Genomic DNA, 18,703 nt, shown 5'->3' on the forward strand with positions numbered 1-18,703 from the left:
CGAAGACTAACAAGGATACAGAAAAAAAAAAACTAATAAAATAACGTAATAAGAGAAATTAAAAAGAATAAAAATTTGCGATTTAAAAAAAAAAAATGTATGACCCCAAAGTATGACCTTTCTCTGTTGATCACCACTGCTGCTGGTGATCGCGAGCAGATTGTTTTCATTTAATTATGCTGTCTGTAGGAATGATATCTGTGAAGTACACCAGCTCTTAAAGACAATTACCCAGCTTTCCTTCCCTTCCCAAGTGCTATTCAATGGTGCGTGCTGGGAATGGTTACGATGTAAGTTAGGGTGCAATGCTTTGTTGAACTACATTAGAATTCTTCAGTACAAATGCATAACCTCCCGCTCATTGAGCTAAGCAAAGACGACGTAACTGTGTGGTGTCTACTTAACATGCCACTTTATTTCGAGATTCATTACTGGTCTGGGAATTTCTTTAGCGAACTAACGTTCAAGATCTACTGTTTAATATTCTAGTTTTTGTGAGAAAGCAAAATGGAATTGGAAAAATATATATATACAGAATATTTCAGGAGGCTGCAAACATTCCTCTTTGAACAGAGGGAGACTGGTTTTATTTTTCTCGGGTCTGGATGTTAGAATTACTATGATTTTGCGCTAGTTTGAAAGTTACTGCTTCTGTCACAATGAATAAATGATGTGTCTTGCTTATCATTATCATGACAAGTAAGACGCAGAATAACTAACTTCTATTATCAGGGTTTTTTCTCCCAGACTTCAGAATAACCAACTACTATTCAAATATAATAAAAAAAGTATAAAAACTACGCCTTTTGGAGCAGTTAAAACAGAAAGAAAAAATTTAACTTGCTATTTTAACTGCGCTATGCGGCGTAGTTTTTATACTCTTTTATTATGTTTTAATAGTAGTTGGTTATTCTGAAGAATATATTTATTTCAAGTTCCCGAATCTCTCCTTTTTAGTTTAAAGTTCTCGGATGTCTCGTAAATTTTAAATACTGCAGAAGATTAGTTCAGCAAAAATAAAAGAAAAACATTAATCAGAATCTGTTGAAAACAAATAGATATACAGTTCTTTATAATCCCCATTCAAACTATAACAATATCTGTGTGTGTGTGTGTGTGTGTGTGTGTGTGTGTGTGTGTGTGTGTGTGTGTGTGTGTGTGTGTGTGTGTGTGTGTGTGTGTGTGTTGTGTGTGTGTGTGTGTTGTGTGTATGTGTGTGTGTGTGTGAGAGAGAGAGAGGGAGGGAGATTTTTTCATGTTTCTGCCACCGACAGTTTTAATTATTTTACTTTTACTTATTTCAAAGAGCATTCGTAGCTCAGTCGGTTTCGATGAAGCCCTTTAGATGGAAAGACCTGGGTTCAAATTCGTCTAGGATGCGAAGAATCCTTATCAGTGCTTTTCCATTGAAGGTGAGGTAGCCGTACGCTACCTCACTTTCATACGGATGTTCATTTATTTATCGTATGGCTTGTACACATGGTTAAAAGACAATAAGATATAATACACATGAGAATAGATAAAATACACATATGATTAAAAAAAGTCTACATTCAGGCAAATACAAATATGAAATTTATGACAAGCATCAGACAGAAGATTAGTCATATTTTAACATTTAGGTTTTTGATCCAGTTGATCGCCTCTGGGGATAGGTCAAAGATGTCCTTAAAGTCACCTGGATATGCTGTCAGCTCGCATTCCTGTACTATATGGTAAATAGTTTGGGTCTCGGCTCCACAGGGACAGTGGGGATTTGGTATCTTACCCCACTTTGAAAGTAAGTCTCCACATACACCATGGCCTGTACGAATCCTGTTAGTCGTCGTCCATATATTCCTGCATACGGAGGTAGTAAAGGTTTTTTCCTCCCAAGAACTTGTTTTTTTTCCATTCCAAAAACAGGCCAACCAGCTACAAGATCACGCAATCTGCAGAAATAAGAGGCTATGTGTATAAAGATTAACCATCCTATTCGGTCGGATCTCGTTTCGAAAGCGTGGGTGGGTTTAAAAATAAGACAGAAAAAAAACAGAAGTTTGTCGCCATTGACAAAATAGAGTAACAAAGGCCAACTCAAAGTCCCGCCTGCTGTTTTCAAGTACATCATAAAAAACTATACGTTGCAAAAAAGAAGTGTAGAAATTATCCAGCAAAATAACGCAAGTATGGATATTTATATAGACTCCATATTTCAGTCACAAGTACATAGGAATGGGTTCAAATTCAATATAAAATGCGAGGAACATTTATAAGAACTATTAAACTGAAGGTAAGCTAGCCAGTCTCATACAGAGACCGAAGGATTTTTTTCTCTTGCATGAATGAAAACTGGCCAAAGAACAAGCATGACTACCGGAATTAGCCCAGCAACTATGAAATAAGAGTAGCCATTTTTCCATCGCATTTAAATGTTCTCAAAGCATAGTGTGGGCCTACGTGGAGTAAACTATAATGTTCATGGAAATTCATTCATCATTCATTCATCAGTTACATCAGTCTTGGCACTGGTAGCTCAGCAGCAATTTCCTCCATTCCGCTCTGTCATTCGCTTTCTTCTTAACTTCCTGGTAACTCCTCAAACCCGTGCTGTCTTTGACTTGGTCAAGAAAGCTTTTCCTTGGTCTGCCTCTTCTTCTTTTCCCTTCTATTTTGCCTTCAGTTATTCTTTTCACAAGTCCATCATGTCGAAATATATGTCCAAACCACCTATCCCTTGTAATTTTGATCGATTTTATTAGAGTTCTTGTTTCGTTTATCTCTCTCAGGACTTGTTGGTTTGATTTTTTTCTGTCCATTTTATTTTGTTCATGCGGCGCCAGCACCACATTTCAAAAGCCTCCAATCTTCTTACATCTTCTCTGCCTAGAATCCAGGTTTCACATCCATACAGTGCAATGCTCCATATCAATGTCTTTACTAATTTTTTTTTCAATTGTAGGTTGAGTTTTCCTGTTAAAATGCTTTTCATCTTAGAGAATTGGACTTTTGCGTTGTTTATTCTTGATCTTATGTCTTCGCTTGTTCTGCCATCTTCTGTTATTAGGCTTCCTAAATATTTAAAGCTTTTCACTTGTTTTATTTGTTTCCCGCTGATGTCTATATGCTCTATATTGACAGGGATTTTGCCTGTAACAATGATTTTAGTCTTATCCGTGTTGATTTTCATTTTATATTTTTCATGGTTATTATTTAGTAATTCTAGCATTGTTTTTAACGTTCTTTTGTTTTCTGCTACAAGGGCTATATCAGTAAATCTTATACACATGACTTGCTCACCATTTATCTTTATGCCACTATTAATTTTATCTTTAGTTTTCTGAATGGCCTTTTCAATATATAAATTAAATAAAAGTGGTGAAAGTATACATCCTTGTCTTACTCCACTCCTTATATTTATTATTTTCTCCTTATCATTGATTTTAATCCGTCCATTTTGATAAATTATTTTCCTATCCCTCAAATCCATGCCGATATTAGTTAGACAATTTAGGAGTATTTGCTGGTTTACTTTATCAAACGCTTTCTCTAAATCAAGGAAGCAAATGTAAGTATTTTGACTAAGGTTCTATTCTTCTCTCTATTATTGTTCTTAAACAAAGTATTGCCTCTCTTGTTCCTTTATTCTTTCTAAATCAAAATTGGTCTTCATCCAATAGACAATCTATTTTTGAATAAATTCTATTTTGAATAATTTTTAGCAGAATTTTGCTAACATGTGGGATTAAAGCTATTGTTCTAAATCTGCATTTGTTTGCATTATTCTTTTTTGGTATTGGTATTATGGTTGATTTCATAAACTCCTTTGGTATTTCTCCTCTATCATAGATTTGAGCTATTAATTGATAGAGCAAGGGTTTTGTCTCATCACCTAGATTTTGTAGCAGTTCTACAGGAATATTGTCTACACCTGGACTTTTTCCCTTACTCATTTCGGAGTAAGGGAAATTCTTTATCAAATTCTTCTCGCATTATTGGGGGTCCTAGATTATCTTCATTTTGATTTTCCATGCTGACATCAGCATCAAGCTCGTCGCCATTATAGAGATTTTCAAGATAATTCTTCCATTCCATTAATATATCGTCAGATTCTATTAGTAATTTTCCATTTTCATCTTTGGTGGCATTGTTTTTGCTGTTCTTATTAAATTTGAAAGTTAGTTTGTTAATTTCTTTATAGGCTTTCTCTATGTTTTCTTTTTTAAATAATTCATCTATGTTATTACACTGTTCTTCCAGGTATTCTTTTTTGGCTTGTCTACATTTTCTTGTAATTTGATTTTTAAGATATTTGTATTTGGCCACATCTTCTTCTTTAACAGCATTTTTATATTTTCTTTTTTCATCCATAAGGCCAAGTATTTCATCTGTTATCCAATGTTTTCTTTTTTCTTTTTCTGCATTTTTCAATAATCGATTTGATGAATTTGTAATTATGGAATGATTATTTGTTATTCATGGAAATGTGAAAGAAAAAAAGTTTTCTGTATGCTGAGAAGACTGTATAAAATAATAATCATTGCCAGTTTGCATCAAGAAGAGGCATTTGAAGAAGCTGTTCCTCGTATTTATCCGCTATAAAATCCCTTAATGCAAATAACATTCTCTTGAATGACAACATTCGATTTAAAATTTTATTTTCAGGAAAGCAATAACTGGAAATGTCCGCCCTAGAAAATGATTCAGGAGCCGATTTTTGGAAAAAAGAAAGAAAATGCTACTTAAATCAGTCCAAAATTATATAACATATTATTTCATTATTCTAATGTCAATATTTTCTGTTATAAATATTACTATTGATAGTATTTTCTTTACTGAAAGAAGAAGTTAACACTCGAACATTACCCATATTGAACACGTCCATTAATAAAAATCCATTGAAATATGCTAATAAAAGTCAAAAAAAGTGCGTCCTTCGCCATGAAATGAGCTTAAGGCTAATTAGGCCTACAGATCAAGTATATTGTTCATCGTTCATGCTATATTAGGAAAAACCATGACTTACTAACCATCTTCGGCCATCAGAAAGGTATTATAGAAAGGCATTATAAAACTCGAGTCCATTACGCTAATTAAGAACTCTTTCGATTGATCAATCATCACTTCTTTGTTTTCATCATTCTGTTTTTCTTTCATTTTTCTCTTCGATAACGTTTTCTGCAAAGATACTTGAAAAACGGTTCGTCTAACAAAATTAAAATAGTAGTCGGTGGCTCCCTCTGATGGCGTCCTCTGTAAAAGTATTGACCTCTAGTATTCGCAGATGCAGTCTCTTTTTTAAACCTGTTCTCCGGAATCTATTCAGAGAGTAACTTTCGCAAAATACTCTGTGAAATCTTTTCGGTAAAGAGGTATTCAATTAAAAGGAATGGCAAGTTCATTTGTACGTTATAAAAGTAGTCAGAACAGAAAATTAAATTCGCTTCAAGTTTCTGTACTGCTAAAGTAGCTGTAAATTAGCCAATAATTATATGGGTTCATCTAATAAGGCTGTAAGTGGACTCATCTGGTAACAGTTAATTGCACGCGGATACGATACTACCTGACACACCCCATCAAGAAGTAAGTGAGGCAATTAAAGACCGAAATAGAAACAGATAATGATGCAGTGCTTGGCCTGCATTAGGCAGTGGACCGATGTAGGACATGCCAACAAAACCATGCGGTCCACTAACTCGTTGATTTCTTCAGAAGTCTCAAGTTAATACAATACGCATTAACAGTTGAAGATGGAATAAACTAAATCCAGGATTAATCCAAACTAATTCTGTTGATTAAAATCATGGGAATTGCCTTATAAAAGGCAATTTGAATTCAATCACCGGGAGATTAAAATTTACGAATTTAATTTTCAAATTACTTTATTGGGAAAACTGAACTTCTTGGCGAAGTTAAAGTTACGAAACTGAACTAATCCGGAACCAATAATTGAAAACAATAAAAATAAAATCGATTTTCTGACATCTGGTGGCGATCTAAGTAACTATATAAGAAAATTAGAATTGTCTTCTCTCTTCTTCTGACAGCTGAGTGTATCAACGACGATAATGTATCGCTTCGGGTTATGAGTATGCAACCATCGATCAATATTGTCTCTCCCTGTCTGTGTGAGCAATGAAAGCGGCAAACAAAGTGCTGAGTAGTGGATAGGGTCAGTGTTTGCTTTCTTTCTTTGAACGAGCATCGACACACACACACACACTTTTAAGTGCGTTTTCTAATCAAACAATACATTAAAATTTCTCCTAAGTTTTCTTATTGTAATCCAAGCAGAAATTGCAGGGGAATAACTTTCAAAGAATAGTTAACACTTTTACTGAGTCTAACAAACTTACTTGTGCTTACAATCACTTACACTTTTCTTCTATATACCGTAACTGATCTTTAAAGTAGGCCTCACATTTCTGAGAAATTCGTTTCGAGCGAATACGTCACCACGCTTTCAAGCGAATACGTAATTAGTCACCATTTATAATAATAATGTTATTTTTGTCCCCTCTGCATAGCATCCCCCCCCCAAATTCTTGTGCAGTTATATCTTCATATACCTACACAGGAACGTGGGGGATTTACCAGATCACCATACCAACCACTCTTTGAATGATATAGTTCGTAAGCAGAATCTGCATCGTATTATTACCGGAAACTCATTTTTGGACAGAAGTATTTTTTCAAGATACCTTTACTTTCCTGAACAGGAAAAAAAAATTCTAATTTGGTATACGATTTATAGATGTAGGGATGATGCGACATTATTTTTTAATTCTAGAAACATATACTAGCTTGCAGCCTTACAGACAGGTGGCACCGCTGGGTGAGTTTCGTTATCTGAGTAAGTTACATTCTTCTTCTTCCTATTATTATTATCATAGAAACTCTTCGACGCGTGTAACGTATTAATACACAATATTGCTATAAAAAACACGACTTATCAGTGCAAGTCGCATTTTCTTCTATCATTATCCTCTATAATAAAGGATGTCATTCGGGTGACAGCGGAAACGTGCTCTTGTGAGCACGCAGAACCTATTTTTGTTAGGGAAACATGGAAGCATGACGCTCCACTTGGTCAACTGTACAATAAACAAATTTTATGATATAAATAAAAATCTTTTATTTATATCATAAATTACTAACCAACATGGAGGTCTTGAAAAAATTACCTAGAAAAACAACACCTTTTACCCGTATTTTGATCTTATCTAAAAATATTTAAATAATAATAATATAATTTTGTGTAAACATACTATAATATAAAATAAATATATGAAATTTTTATGTAAACTTTATAATAAATTTTAATTTTTAATTAAAGATATGGGTGCATTTGAATTGAATGAAATCACTAATAAATACAGTAACTTTCCTGCAGTAGAATTATTTTTGCGACTGTCGGGAAGTACGCATATTCAAAATGCATGAAAATAAACAGTTATTACTATAAATATACATAGAAGATCGAGATGTAAACAGAGCGTGTGTATCATCCTAGCATTTTCAAGTAACTGTTAGCATAACTGAAGTCTGTAGTATTTAGAAATTCAATCAGAGATTTCCAAATATCATATAAAATTAATGATTGGTTCCTGATGATGGAATAATGCAAATGAATTACTTCCGCAGACTGATTAGCGATAAGGAATGCTTTCGAAGGCATCGTGACCGTATCAGATTCCATATTGTGGTTCTTGGGAGAGGCTGACTGTTAGGCCCGATGAATCATTTTCCATTGCTTTGATATCACTAAGTTGTTGTTTTTTTCTGATCTCAAAATTTTACGAGTTCGATCAATGTAAGGCAGTCTATATTAACAATACATGTTATCATTTTCTGAAATGGATAATATTTAATTTTAAACTGGAAAAAAATCGGAAAAAATAAATAAAAAAATACAAAGGTGGTAATAAATCTTTCAAATGATCTTCTAGACCCGATTGAAAGTAACATTCGTGTAAAAAGTTTCGGATTTTCAGTTACTCCTGATTATATTTCAAAAACTGATAAATAGCAAGCATGTGTCGTGTAGAGAAAAAAAAACCAAACATTATCGAAAAATAGTGCTTATTATATAGATTTAAAACTGTAGCTCTACTTACTATTTTCTCTCATCTCTAAAAGCAGCATTACTAGTTTGGAATGTGCTTTTCAATCTAAAAGAGAACAAACACATCACTTCAAAAGCCGACGAAGGAGATTGCACAGTTATTATGAATACAGCTGAATGATTATGAAACAAAAATATTAATTCTACTTTCTGATCCATCTGCCTATTCTTCGCTAGATAATGATCCAACCTGAGCAACGAATAAAAAGACAAGTGGTTTAACTTTTTATCCTTCACTAGCCTGTGAAATTAAAGATACAGTTAAAATCACCCCTTGCTCTACCTCCTCGATTTTACCTAAAATCTGTACATTAGAAATTCCTAAATATAGACGGAGCAACTTCCCCTACTTACTATTTAATGTTTAACATTATTGTTAGAGTCATATTAGACACAAGTTCATTCATCAAACATAGTCAGAACTCTTCAGATGAATATAATCCAGCTAGAGTAAAAACATTGTTTCGTTAACTAATGTAACTGAAAAGAAGTTCTCATCGAAAATATTCCTTCTCCTCCTCAAAATATTATAAATTTATTTAAACACCGTCTCCATTCAAATTTCTTTCAACGGAAGATCTGCTTCCTCAAACCAAGCTAAAGCTTGAAAATTTGGTGGAGATACACAGATAGTGATATTTTTACTACCTTGAAATATATAGTATTTCCAACTAGTTTATAAAACGATGTTAGTGGATTTGTTTATTTATTTACTTATATTTTATTTAATATTTGTATTTATTTGATTATAATTATATTTTACTTAATATAATTATTTATATTATTATTTACGGCTTACTTATGTTTTTAGATTTATTTATCAATATCGGATTATAAGTGAATTAAAATATGAGACATGGGGAAGGACAAAAGTACTTACGACAGTTTCACATTTTTTTTTTTATTAATTATTTATATTTATTTACACTTTATAATAAACGTTGTGAATAAATTCCTAATATTTAAGTGGCTTTGGATCAACAAGAACCGGACTTGAACTCGGATTAGGTTAAATTTGTAATTCTACTTAAATCTGTACTATCGGTCATTAAAAATAAATAAATAAATAAATATGAAATAAGAAAGAATGAATCGTAAACAGTCGACAATTAACTCGTCAAATTAACTCTTGAAGAACAAGTATGGAAATAGGATTCCTGTGAATCATAAATTAATTGAAACTGGAAATAACAGTGTAGCGTATTTGTTTTTCATTTTAATACATCAATGTGTACTGATGTCGATTAACTTCTACGATTCACTGAGAATTAAAAAGTAAATTTGACTGATTTTTGACTGCTATTAGTTGCGCGCGCGCGCGCAGGAGAGGATTGTCATGCAGTCGTGTTTTTTTTTACAGGATTCAATGTTTCGTTATTTCAATCATTTTGTTCATTAGTCATCAAAAATTAGAGGCGACAAAATATCTTTGATTTGATCGTTTTCTCAAAGACCGAAATCGAAAAAAAAAAAAGTGTTTCCAGTCGCTGGTAAGTAACAAATTAATTTGTGAAAAACTGAAAAGTGTGTAGTTGATTTTTAATAATATAGGAGGGAGATTCAGACCATAGTTTTAAGATAAATGATTGAGAAGTATTAAAGGAACGATACCAACTTTAGTGTGCCACCCAGAACTCTTTGTTCGTTTTTTTTTTAATATTTAATATTTTATTAATGTAATTTATTTGGAGTTTAAACCGATAGCATTTATTTGATTTTTAAAGTAGATAATATGAAATAAATTATATTATTATTGGTTTCGTTTTTATTATTTACATAAAAATTCAAAGTATAGTTTCTCGTTCTGATTTCTTAAAAAAGGATTATTGTCCCCCCCCCCCCTTCCAACGAAGAACCCGGCACTGGAACTTAGCATCATGGTTATTCACTAATCTGGCCAGTTGTTATCTTATTCATGTTTAGTATTATGATACGCGTTATTGTCTCATTCTTAAGAATTTGGAATATAAGCCTAACAGAAGCTTACAAACTCATCATCATCTTAACATTTTGTTTCTTTACGTTTCAGATCCTCCAGACGCTCTACCTGAAAAGTTTCCGACTGTGTGCTGCTGGTTCATGGATTGCTCGTAATTCTTCGTATCTGAGTGTAGATCTTCTGTGTTTGAGTGCACATAAACTGGGCAGTTCTTTTCTTCAGATACATATCCGTGCAATGGAATGGCCAGCATTTAAAATTTTCTTCGTGCTGACTTGGAAGAATTTCCATTCACCGTCTAGAAAATTTAAAACATGTCGACAGGAAAGTGATTCGCAAAAATATATCTAATTAGGAACGACCATCGCAATTTGCATCATTATGAAGGGGAAAAACAAACTGAAGAAAAACCATACTCATAAGCATAACGATGGTCAGAATCCGTTCTCAATGTGTATTAAAGGAATAACCTTGAAGCCATCAATAAGTGACAGCAGAGGTGTACAGTAACAAGTTTCCGTTGGATAGACAGTCTAAGTGGCTTTTCAGCACGAAACAATAACGAATTTAGTTCATTGACCATAGGGGTATCGACAGAAATTGGTTTCGAAAAGGAGATGGCCAAGGTCATCTGAAATACAAAATGTGATTGTCCCGTTTCCGTCAATCCACTCTGGGGGTACGTGGGTGTGTGTGTGTGCGCGCGCGCGCGCGCGAGTCTGTGGGGAAACAGAACAGAACAGATGGAGGTTGGACAACAATGAACCAGTAATATCTGAGATTTAGGATCAAGAAGTCGTGCCAAGAGTATCTCAAACATGCCTTCTCTACGGTGACTTCAAGATTTGAGTTGGCTCAGCGCAATCGACTGGGGATGGCTTTATCATGGAGTGTGGTTGCGTGGATCGTAGTTTTTCCTATACTCAGTACTGGTGGATGCTCGACTTCCTGTTACTGTGACGAGCAAGGGGAATATGCCAGTTGTGTGGGAGATGGTGTATGGGACGCTCTACCTGACATTCCTAGAACGGTAATTCGTCTTGAACTTCGTAACTATGTAGTTAAATCACTGTCTTCCCAACATCTTCAAGGGCTGGAAGACCTCCAGGAGTTGAAATTACAACAGACTCAAATAGAGATCATTGAAAACGGGACGTTTTTGAAATTTCCACGACTAGAAAGACTGGATCTTAGCCAGAACATGCTCCAGGATCTGACCCCCGCCATATTTCAGGGTCTGGAGAGCCTTCGAGTGCTGGAACTCTCTTCCAATCTTCTAGTTAGCATTGATGTGGCCTTTGGTGAGCTGAAAAATTTAGAGCAGTTGAATCTACGAGACAATCATATTCCTTTCTTAACGGCCAGCACTTTTGCTGGACTGCAAAAAGTCCAGTACCTTAACTTGGACTCTAATACCATCCGCTCGGTGGAGGTGGGAACGTTTCAGTACCTCACAAACTTAGCTCATTTGATCATCAGTAATAATCCACTTACATCTTTATCCAGACTGGATTTTTTCGGTTCTCGTCTTCAGTTTATTGATATGTCTCTACTGGGACTTTCGAGAGTTCCCCAAAGCCTTACGAAGTTCGTACGGGACCTACGACTCGCCAAAAATAATTTAACTCGCATCAGTGCTGGAGACTTTGACAGTTACCCTTACCTGGGATTGCTGGTTCTGGATGATAACTGCATCTACGAAGTGGAGAACGATGCTTTAGGGAGGCAAGAATACCTCGTGCGACTGTGGCTAAATGGAAATTGTCTGACGAGTGTCCCGCGAAATCTTCCCCCAAGTCTTCAAGCGCTCTATATGGAAGAGAATAAACTGACCAGAATATCCCCCTATAATTTTAGAGGCTTGGTTCGTCTTGAGCAGCTCTTCCTACAGAGGAATGACATTCGCGAGCTTTCACTATGTGCCTTCTGCGACCTTGTTAGTCTTAAGACACTTCACCTTCAGGCCAATCGCATTGAAAACTTGACAGAAGGCGTCTTTGCCAACTTGACAAAGTTGGAAACTCTGGATCTTTCTCAGAATATACTGAAGACCATCGAAGCCCGCTCTCTCTACGGACTTAGCCGACTAAAAACACTGCAGGTGTCTCGAATAGCGACCAACATAAGAATAGACGAATCTGCTTTCGATCCTTTAGAAAACTTGCAGATTCTGGAAGCCTATGATAGTGTCCGGCTGGTCCATCAGTTGCTTAGTTCCACCAGGATGTTGCACAGCCTCAGAAAACTCCAGGAACTGAATGTCATGCGAAACAAACTAATAAAACTGAGGTCGGATTTTCCTTCTTTCTTTCCCGTTCTTAAAGTGATCAAACTGAGTGGCAATCTGTGGCATTGTGATGGTGGCATTCTCTGGCTTACTTCCTGGATTCGTGTGCCAACACTACAGTTCGACAACAGCCACAACATCCGGTGTGCTTCACCGGAGAGACTGCAGTTTAAGCCGGTGATGACGCTCACCGAAGAAGACGTCAAAGCCCCTCAGATGGTAACCATGACCGTCGACTTCAGCGAACTTCCGCTCGGTGTCGCTACAGGCGTCGTCACTTCTACGGCACCTACTTTACCAACAGAAACGCACGCCACAACGACACTCCTGTTCACCACAGACCAGCCGACGGCAAAGGAGATAAATGTGACCCTGAGTGATACAACTACAGACAATACTCGCGGAAGGACGTTCCGACATATCCCCACCAACGCCAGCGTTCAGTTCGACGGCCTGTCGACCTTCCTAAACGAAACGAGCAGCGAGGAGACGCATTCGGAAAATCGAAGCCAAGTGGAGACAACCCCTCAGAGACGTGTTTCCTTGCACGCTGCAAACGACGGCTACGAGACATCCACAGCTTCTCAGAGATGGGTGGAGACAACGACTGTAGTGCTAGCGACGACCCTGGCCGGTGGGTCCGTGCTGATAGCCGTTGGCTTCTTCACCTTGTTCTCCGTATTCAGGTGTAAGTACAGGTATCGACCCATGAAGCACCGGCAGGTGAGGCGAAGCAGCAGCGTCTCATACTTCCCGCAGCAGGATGAGGTGTCGATCGTAACCTTGACCGAAGGAACCGTTGGTGTTCGCACCCAGAACCACCACGGACTCGGCAACAAACTATATTATATCATGGAAAGCGGAGACGGCGCGGACTGTACAAAAGACTCGTCCCGCGATCCTCAACTCCAAGAACTTCTGCCTCGTAACCACGACAACGTGGCGGGGAATTTTGATATCAACTGAATACGAGCGGAGATTTTCCTCTCGCACTTTTTGTATCTACACGTACACTCGACGAAGCAAGAGAGAGCAAAGAAACTATTTGTCTGAATATAAAGTCCTTTATTAAGATGTTCCGAATCGTTATTTCAATACATTAATTGCAGAACGCACACAATCCAATTAATTACTAACTCATCAGAAACGAGATTTCTCTGCTTGGAACTGCTCGGTTGCATCATCAATAATTACATCATTTAGCTTGGAGACCTTTTAGGAAATGACTTCTCCCTTTTCCCATTCGTTATATGTAGATATAGGAGAAGTGTGAGAGTTTTTATTTCTCCTTAAAAGTTATTTCAGTTGATGTTAAAGTCAACCAATGAAAGTGTAAATATCCGTTTTTTTTCCCCTCTACATATTAAAATCAAAGACAGACTCGATAGCGTAAGAACGCCATCTACAGCACAAGACGATTTGAGTCGGTTCGCAATCATAAACATGAACTGATGAACTAGGAAGTCAGCTTTCATTTTTTATCTTGATCAAACTAAATTTATAGATTACGACTCTCGCATTTGGCTGTAAAACTTAACCATGCTATCTTAAAATGAAATGCAAATACACGTAACAGGTGAATTTCAAAAGTGTTAGTCTCCCTCCCCCCTCTCTCTCTCTCTCTCTGTGTGTGTGTGTGTGTGAAGCATTTACCTTATTATTAATTTCGTTCACATTAGAACTGCACTAACTCACGTTATATGAGTTGCCTTAGTATTACACTCTCGTATTTCACGATTTAGTCAATCTTGAAATTCTCTTCTCAACAGGACAAATAAAGGACCCTCTGAAAAACAGAACTGCTTTCACCCTTCGTTATGTGATTGCCTTTTTTGTGCGAGGCTGTTTTTTCGTTAAATGCTGAATGACTGCTGAACATTGGAATACCAAAACAACTCTCGAGAAGTGGGTTGTTTACTTAAATACTGTACAATGTATTCACAAATTTTGAACTGAGTGGCGCTAGTCCAGTGATGTAGCACGAGATATTGAACTAGAAAGTACAATACCTACCTCTAGCTTTTGTCCTTTGGATGTTAGACAAAAATTGCGTCCAATACTAGTCTTAGCGAAGGAACAGAAAGCTTGATTGTGTAAATGGAATGCAAGTGTTTTTTTTTTTTTATTATTATTATTATTCATTTGGCACTTACCGAGTCTGTTTCAGATTTGGATGATCTTGTTACATATGTAGAGGTTAAGTGCAAAGCTGGGGTTTTTAACTGGAGCTCTTTAGGACTCGAGTCAAAATCTGATTGTAACCGGCCTCTCACAGACTCGCTCCAGTTACTTTTGTGTGTTGAGAACAGTGCCTGATACTTTGGATCTGTCAGATGCAAAGAGTGAGGTACTATGTTTTAATTATAAGTTTGAGTGAGGTATTCAATGCTTGACTTTCATTTAGAAAGAAATGAAAACTTAATTATGGCACTTAACATGAGTTACTGACCACATACGCACACCAGTTACAGAAAATAAATTTTTCCTGTGATTATTATTATTCAGTATTATATTAAAATAATGAAAAGAGTAGTAAATAAAAACAGGAAAGTTGATATATATATATATATATATATTTCTTCATATATATATATATATATATGAAGAAATAAATACTGTAAATGGTTACAATTGATTATCCAATGCTTAAAGAGGATAATGAAACTTAATTTAAAATAACCGTAAAAGTTTGATATAAGTAAAAAAACCAAGTTGCATTAAAAGTTGTATGTTTCTTTATATTACTTTTCATAAAAATTAAAAATATTTCCAAATAATTAAGTAAACAAATAAATAAATAAAACACCGTTTAATTTATGAAATACTCAAAACATATTATTAAGGACAATGGAAGAGTGCCATACAATTTCTCCTACTGTACTCCTCTTGAACGGTTGTCAAAAAATAGGAATTTTTGATAGCCGAATATAATAAATAAATATAAAAAACAAAATAGAAATAGGGGATATTAAAGATCCAAACCTTTTTCAAAGCCGAATATATGTAGAAACTTTGCTAATAGACTAAACTTTTATTTCGACCAAGCGGTACCCTACAATATTCTATACATAAAACAATCTGGTTAAGATGTTGAAACGATCGTGTTGCAAAGATAATTTAATGGCAGGGTGTTTTGTTCCCCCCCGCCTCAATACTTTTTTTTGGTAAAGTAATAGTGCTCCACATAATCAATATGGTGTTTGTATACGAATAATCTGCACTTGTACATATCAAGATAGAGATTGTTAATGTACAAAAAAAGCCCTTGGCTTCGCATGGTAGACTGGTAGTAAGACCGCATTTTCATACGATTTATGCACCCTATCCTCCTCATCAGCGGTGGATTTCTTGAAATAGTTTTAAAGGTCTTTTCCATAAGAGTCTTATTAATAGGTCATATTATTAAACAGTAGCATTGTACATACGCTAGTTTACTATGACAAAATAGCATCCTCTTGTGGCACAAGATTTCTATCGTAATGAAAATATTTTTGACGCATCAACAAGCATCTCGGACATCCAAAATTTGTCCTCACTTTCTATTGAAAGGGAGCGAGGTCACAATTCTGATACAGTTTCCTCTTTTCTTACTATTGGAATTACTGCATGCGAAATACTTTGAAATGAAAAAAAAAATCAAAACTATAAAATAAATTTTAAAAAAAGAGAAAAAATCCAAAATACGAATGTATTATAGGTTTGCAAAAACCTTTCATGGGTAGGGGGCTATAAAAATATCACAAGTTTCTGTTTAATGAAGTGCGTTTGCTATACACCAAAGTAGGCCAACGTATGTGAGAGATAGAGAGAGAGAATATGTCAACCATATTTGAAGAGATAGCAAATCAAATACTGATTTATTTACCTCTCGATATTGATTTTTTTATTTACAAAATAAATACATAAATCTTCTCATGCGTTTTCTGTTCTCTTTTAATCCTAATTTTGGAAAATCGACAATTTATCTCGAATATGGATGTTTATCCGCATTCTCCATAGCCGGGTGCGAATGTGTTTCTATCCAACGCGAAAAAGACAAAGAATGATGAGACTAGGGATGCTCGTGTTCCTAATCCTAAGCAGTATGATATTTCTGTGTATTATCGTATATGTTTTAAATTCGAATATTGTAAGGAAAGGAGTCAAAAACAGTTTCTTTTGGGTTAAGTTAGATTGCTATGAGAACAGTGTATACTGTTTGTAAAATGTATGTGTTCTTCGGCCTGAGACTGTCTGCTTTGTGGGATGAAACACCCGAGTTTATGGAAAGAAAAAGTCCTCCTTATGAAATTGGCTAATTCACCTTCAGTTAAAGCCTTTATATATAAAATGGTTCTTCGCGTGAAATTCATCAACTACCTAAAGACATTTACCAACACCCATGACCGGAGTGGCATTCGAATACACAGCATATTGGTTTGAGAGTGAATATGGAGAGGTCAATTAGGCCCGCTTGAAAGAGGAATATAAAAATTGACAGCATATTTAATAGGTAAATTATTTAATAATAGTTGCAAGGACTTCATCTACATTATTGCTGCACATGAATTCTGTTCAACTGAAGAAAAAAAAAAGAAAAAAAAAAGTGAAACTTCATTTTATAGATTTTGTGGCTAGAAAATAATTTTAGTCAGCGCGGTTAGCCGAGTGGTTACGCGCTTCGCAACCATATGCCTGGTAAAGGGTGGTGGGCGGTAGATGGCGTTGGCGTAGATGATGAGGGTAGTTGCGGTTCGTTGTAGTTGGTAGATTGAGTAGTAGAGACGGAGAATTGTAGAGTAGGTGCCCTCCCTCGATGAATCTTTGGACTCCGTGGAGGTGTCACATAATAATAATAATAAATTGCGGATTTATGTGTAATAAAAAGAGCACATAAAAAAAATACAAATCGAATAATATCATCGTACCTGAGCATAAAATGCTTTTAATGAATCGTTTTAGGCCGATAATCTTCAGTAGTGCAGCTTTCTTTTTCTTTTTACAATGAATGTCTCATTTTGTTGCATTAATTTAAAAGGAAAACGAAATTCTCTATCTGAGAACAGTGTCAGCTGCAGTTTTAAAATCCCCTAAGCTGAAAACATGTCCTGGCTTCACTCGCTAATGATTTTATTTTAAATGTCTTGCCACTTCTTAAGCATTGAACTCTCTCATAACAGGTAAAAGGCTCAGTTGCTACTTTTGACTATGAAAATACCCGCATTTGTTATAAATCCTCAAAGTGTTTTTAGTAATGCTGTAAAAAGAGAATTTTACTCGCTGCAGAACTTACAACAGTAGCATAAAAACACAAAATCCCCAAGGTGAGCATATTTAACAGACCAGGCTTCTCGATGTTTCCAAGTAAAGAATTAAATGCAAAGTGTCCCTAAAAATGGTTTCAGCTAACAGGATCAATAATGGTTATATATATATATATATATATAACCATTTATATATTCCATCGAGGAATGAAAAAAGCTACAAAAATGATCTTTCATCTTTCACTAATCTGAAATCATATTCATAGTTATGCTGATGACAGGGCACCGCCAAATATTCCAATATTTTCATTGAAATAATTGAAATAACCGCACCAACTGTGCACTGCAATCCTTAGGTAGACCTATGGTCTGACTTTGGGCGCCAAAGTTTGGAAACCACTGCCTTATACCGTATATATATTTCGTGGAAAATTGAAATTTGTGTGTGTGTGTGTGTGTGTGTGGTCAGCGATGATACAAGTAATAAAGACATTGAAACTTCTTTTCTAGTGAACGAGGGTCCCGTTCTGATTTGTCTTGAAAAAATAAAAGAAATATACAAAATAAATAAAAAGAATAAGAGTTTTATTCGACAAAACAGAAAAAAATATATATATACAGTATACTAGTGTATGAAATTCAGACGAAAACGATTTTCGTTAGAATTTGCAACTGTTTCCTAATATTTTTCTTTTATTAGGGAAAAAAATGTTTGTCAATTTTGAAATTTATAAAGTGCTGATGTCAAATAAAATAAATTCAGTGTTTCTTATGAAAAAATTAAGATAATTCACTGGATTTTATTATTAGAAGAATTTACAGGATTGCATTACAGCAAAACACTCAAAGAACTGAGTATATTAAATTAGATTAATTGGGAAATTAAGACAAATGTTTTTATTGCTCCGTATCTCAGTCGGTATAAACGAAACCCCTTTGGTCGGAAAGACCTGGGCTCGATCCCGTCAGTGACGTGAGGAACCTTTATCTGGTCTCTTTCGACTAAAGGTGAGTTAGCCGGTCTCATATGGGGGTAGAGGTTTTTTTTTTCTCCTGGAAACTCGTGTTTTTCGTCCCTCATAACAGGCAATTCGGTCCCGTGAACACACACTGCTACAGTCAAAAATACT

General features: G+C 35.5%; 2 protein-coding genes across 2 annotated transcripts in view; one reads left to right on the forward strand and one right to left on the reverse strand.

Annotated features, from left to right (window-relative positions):
• LOC150098914 (divergent protein kinase domain 2A-like) overlaps window positions 1–18,703 on the reverse strand; it is a 416,716-nt gene that overhangs the window by 385,675 nt on the left and 12,338 nt on the right. The window contains exon 2 of the mRNA XM_090404859.1: window positions 8,097–8,150. The gene's annotated coding sequence lies outside the window, so the exon portion shown is untranslated. The remainder of the gene's footprint in view (window positions 1–8,096; window positions 8,151–18,703) is intronic.
• Window positions 10,795–13,404, forward strand: LOC150098915 (uncharacterized). The gene has a single exon (XM_090405510.1). The coding sequence runs from the start codon at window positions 10,918–10,920 to the stop codon at window positions 13,294–13,296; it is 2,379 nt and encodes a 792-aa protein (XP_090261636.1). The 5' UTR covers window positions 10,795–10,917; the 3' UTR covers window positions 13,297–13,404.

This window comes from Typopeltis vanoorti, chromosome 15 (assembly GCF_054136105.1).
Source record: "Typopeltis vanoorti isolate ZY-2024b chromosome 15, IOZ_Tvanoo_1.0, whole genome shotgun sequence".
Lineage (NCBI taxonomy): Eukaryota > Metazoa > Arthropoda > Arachnida > Uropygi > Thelyphonidae > Typopeltis > Typopeltis vanoorti.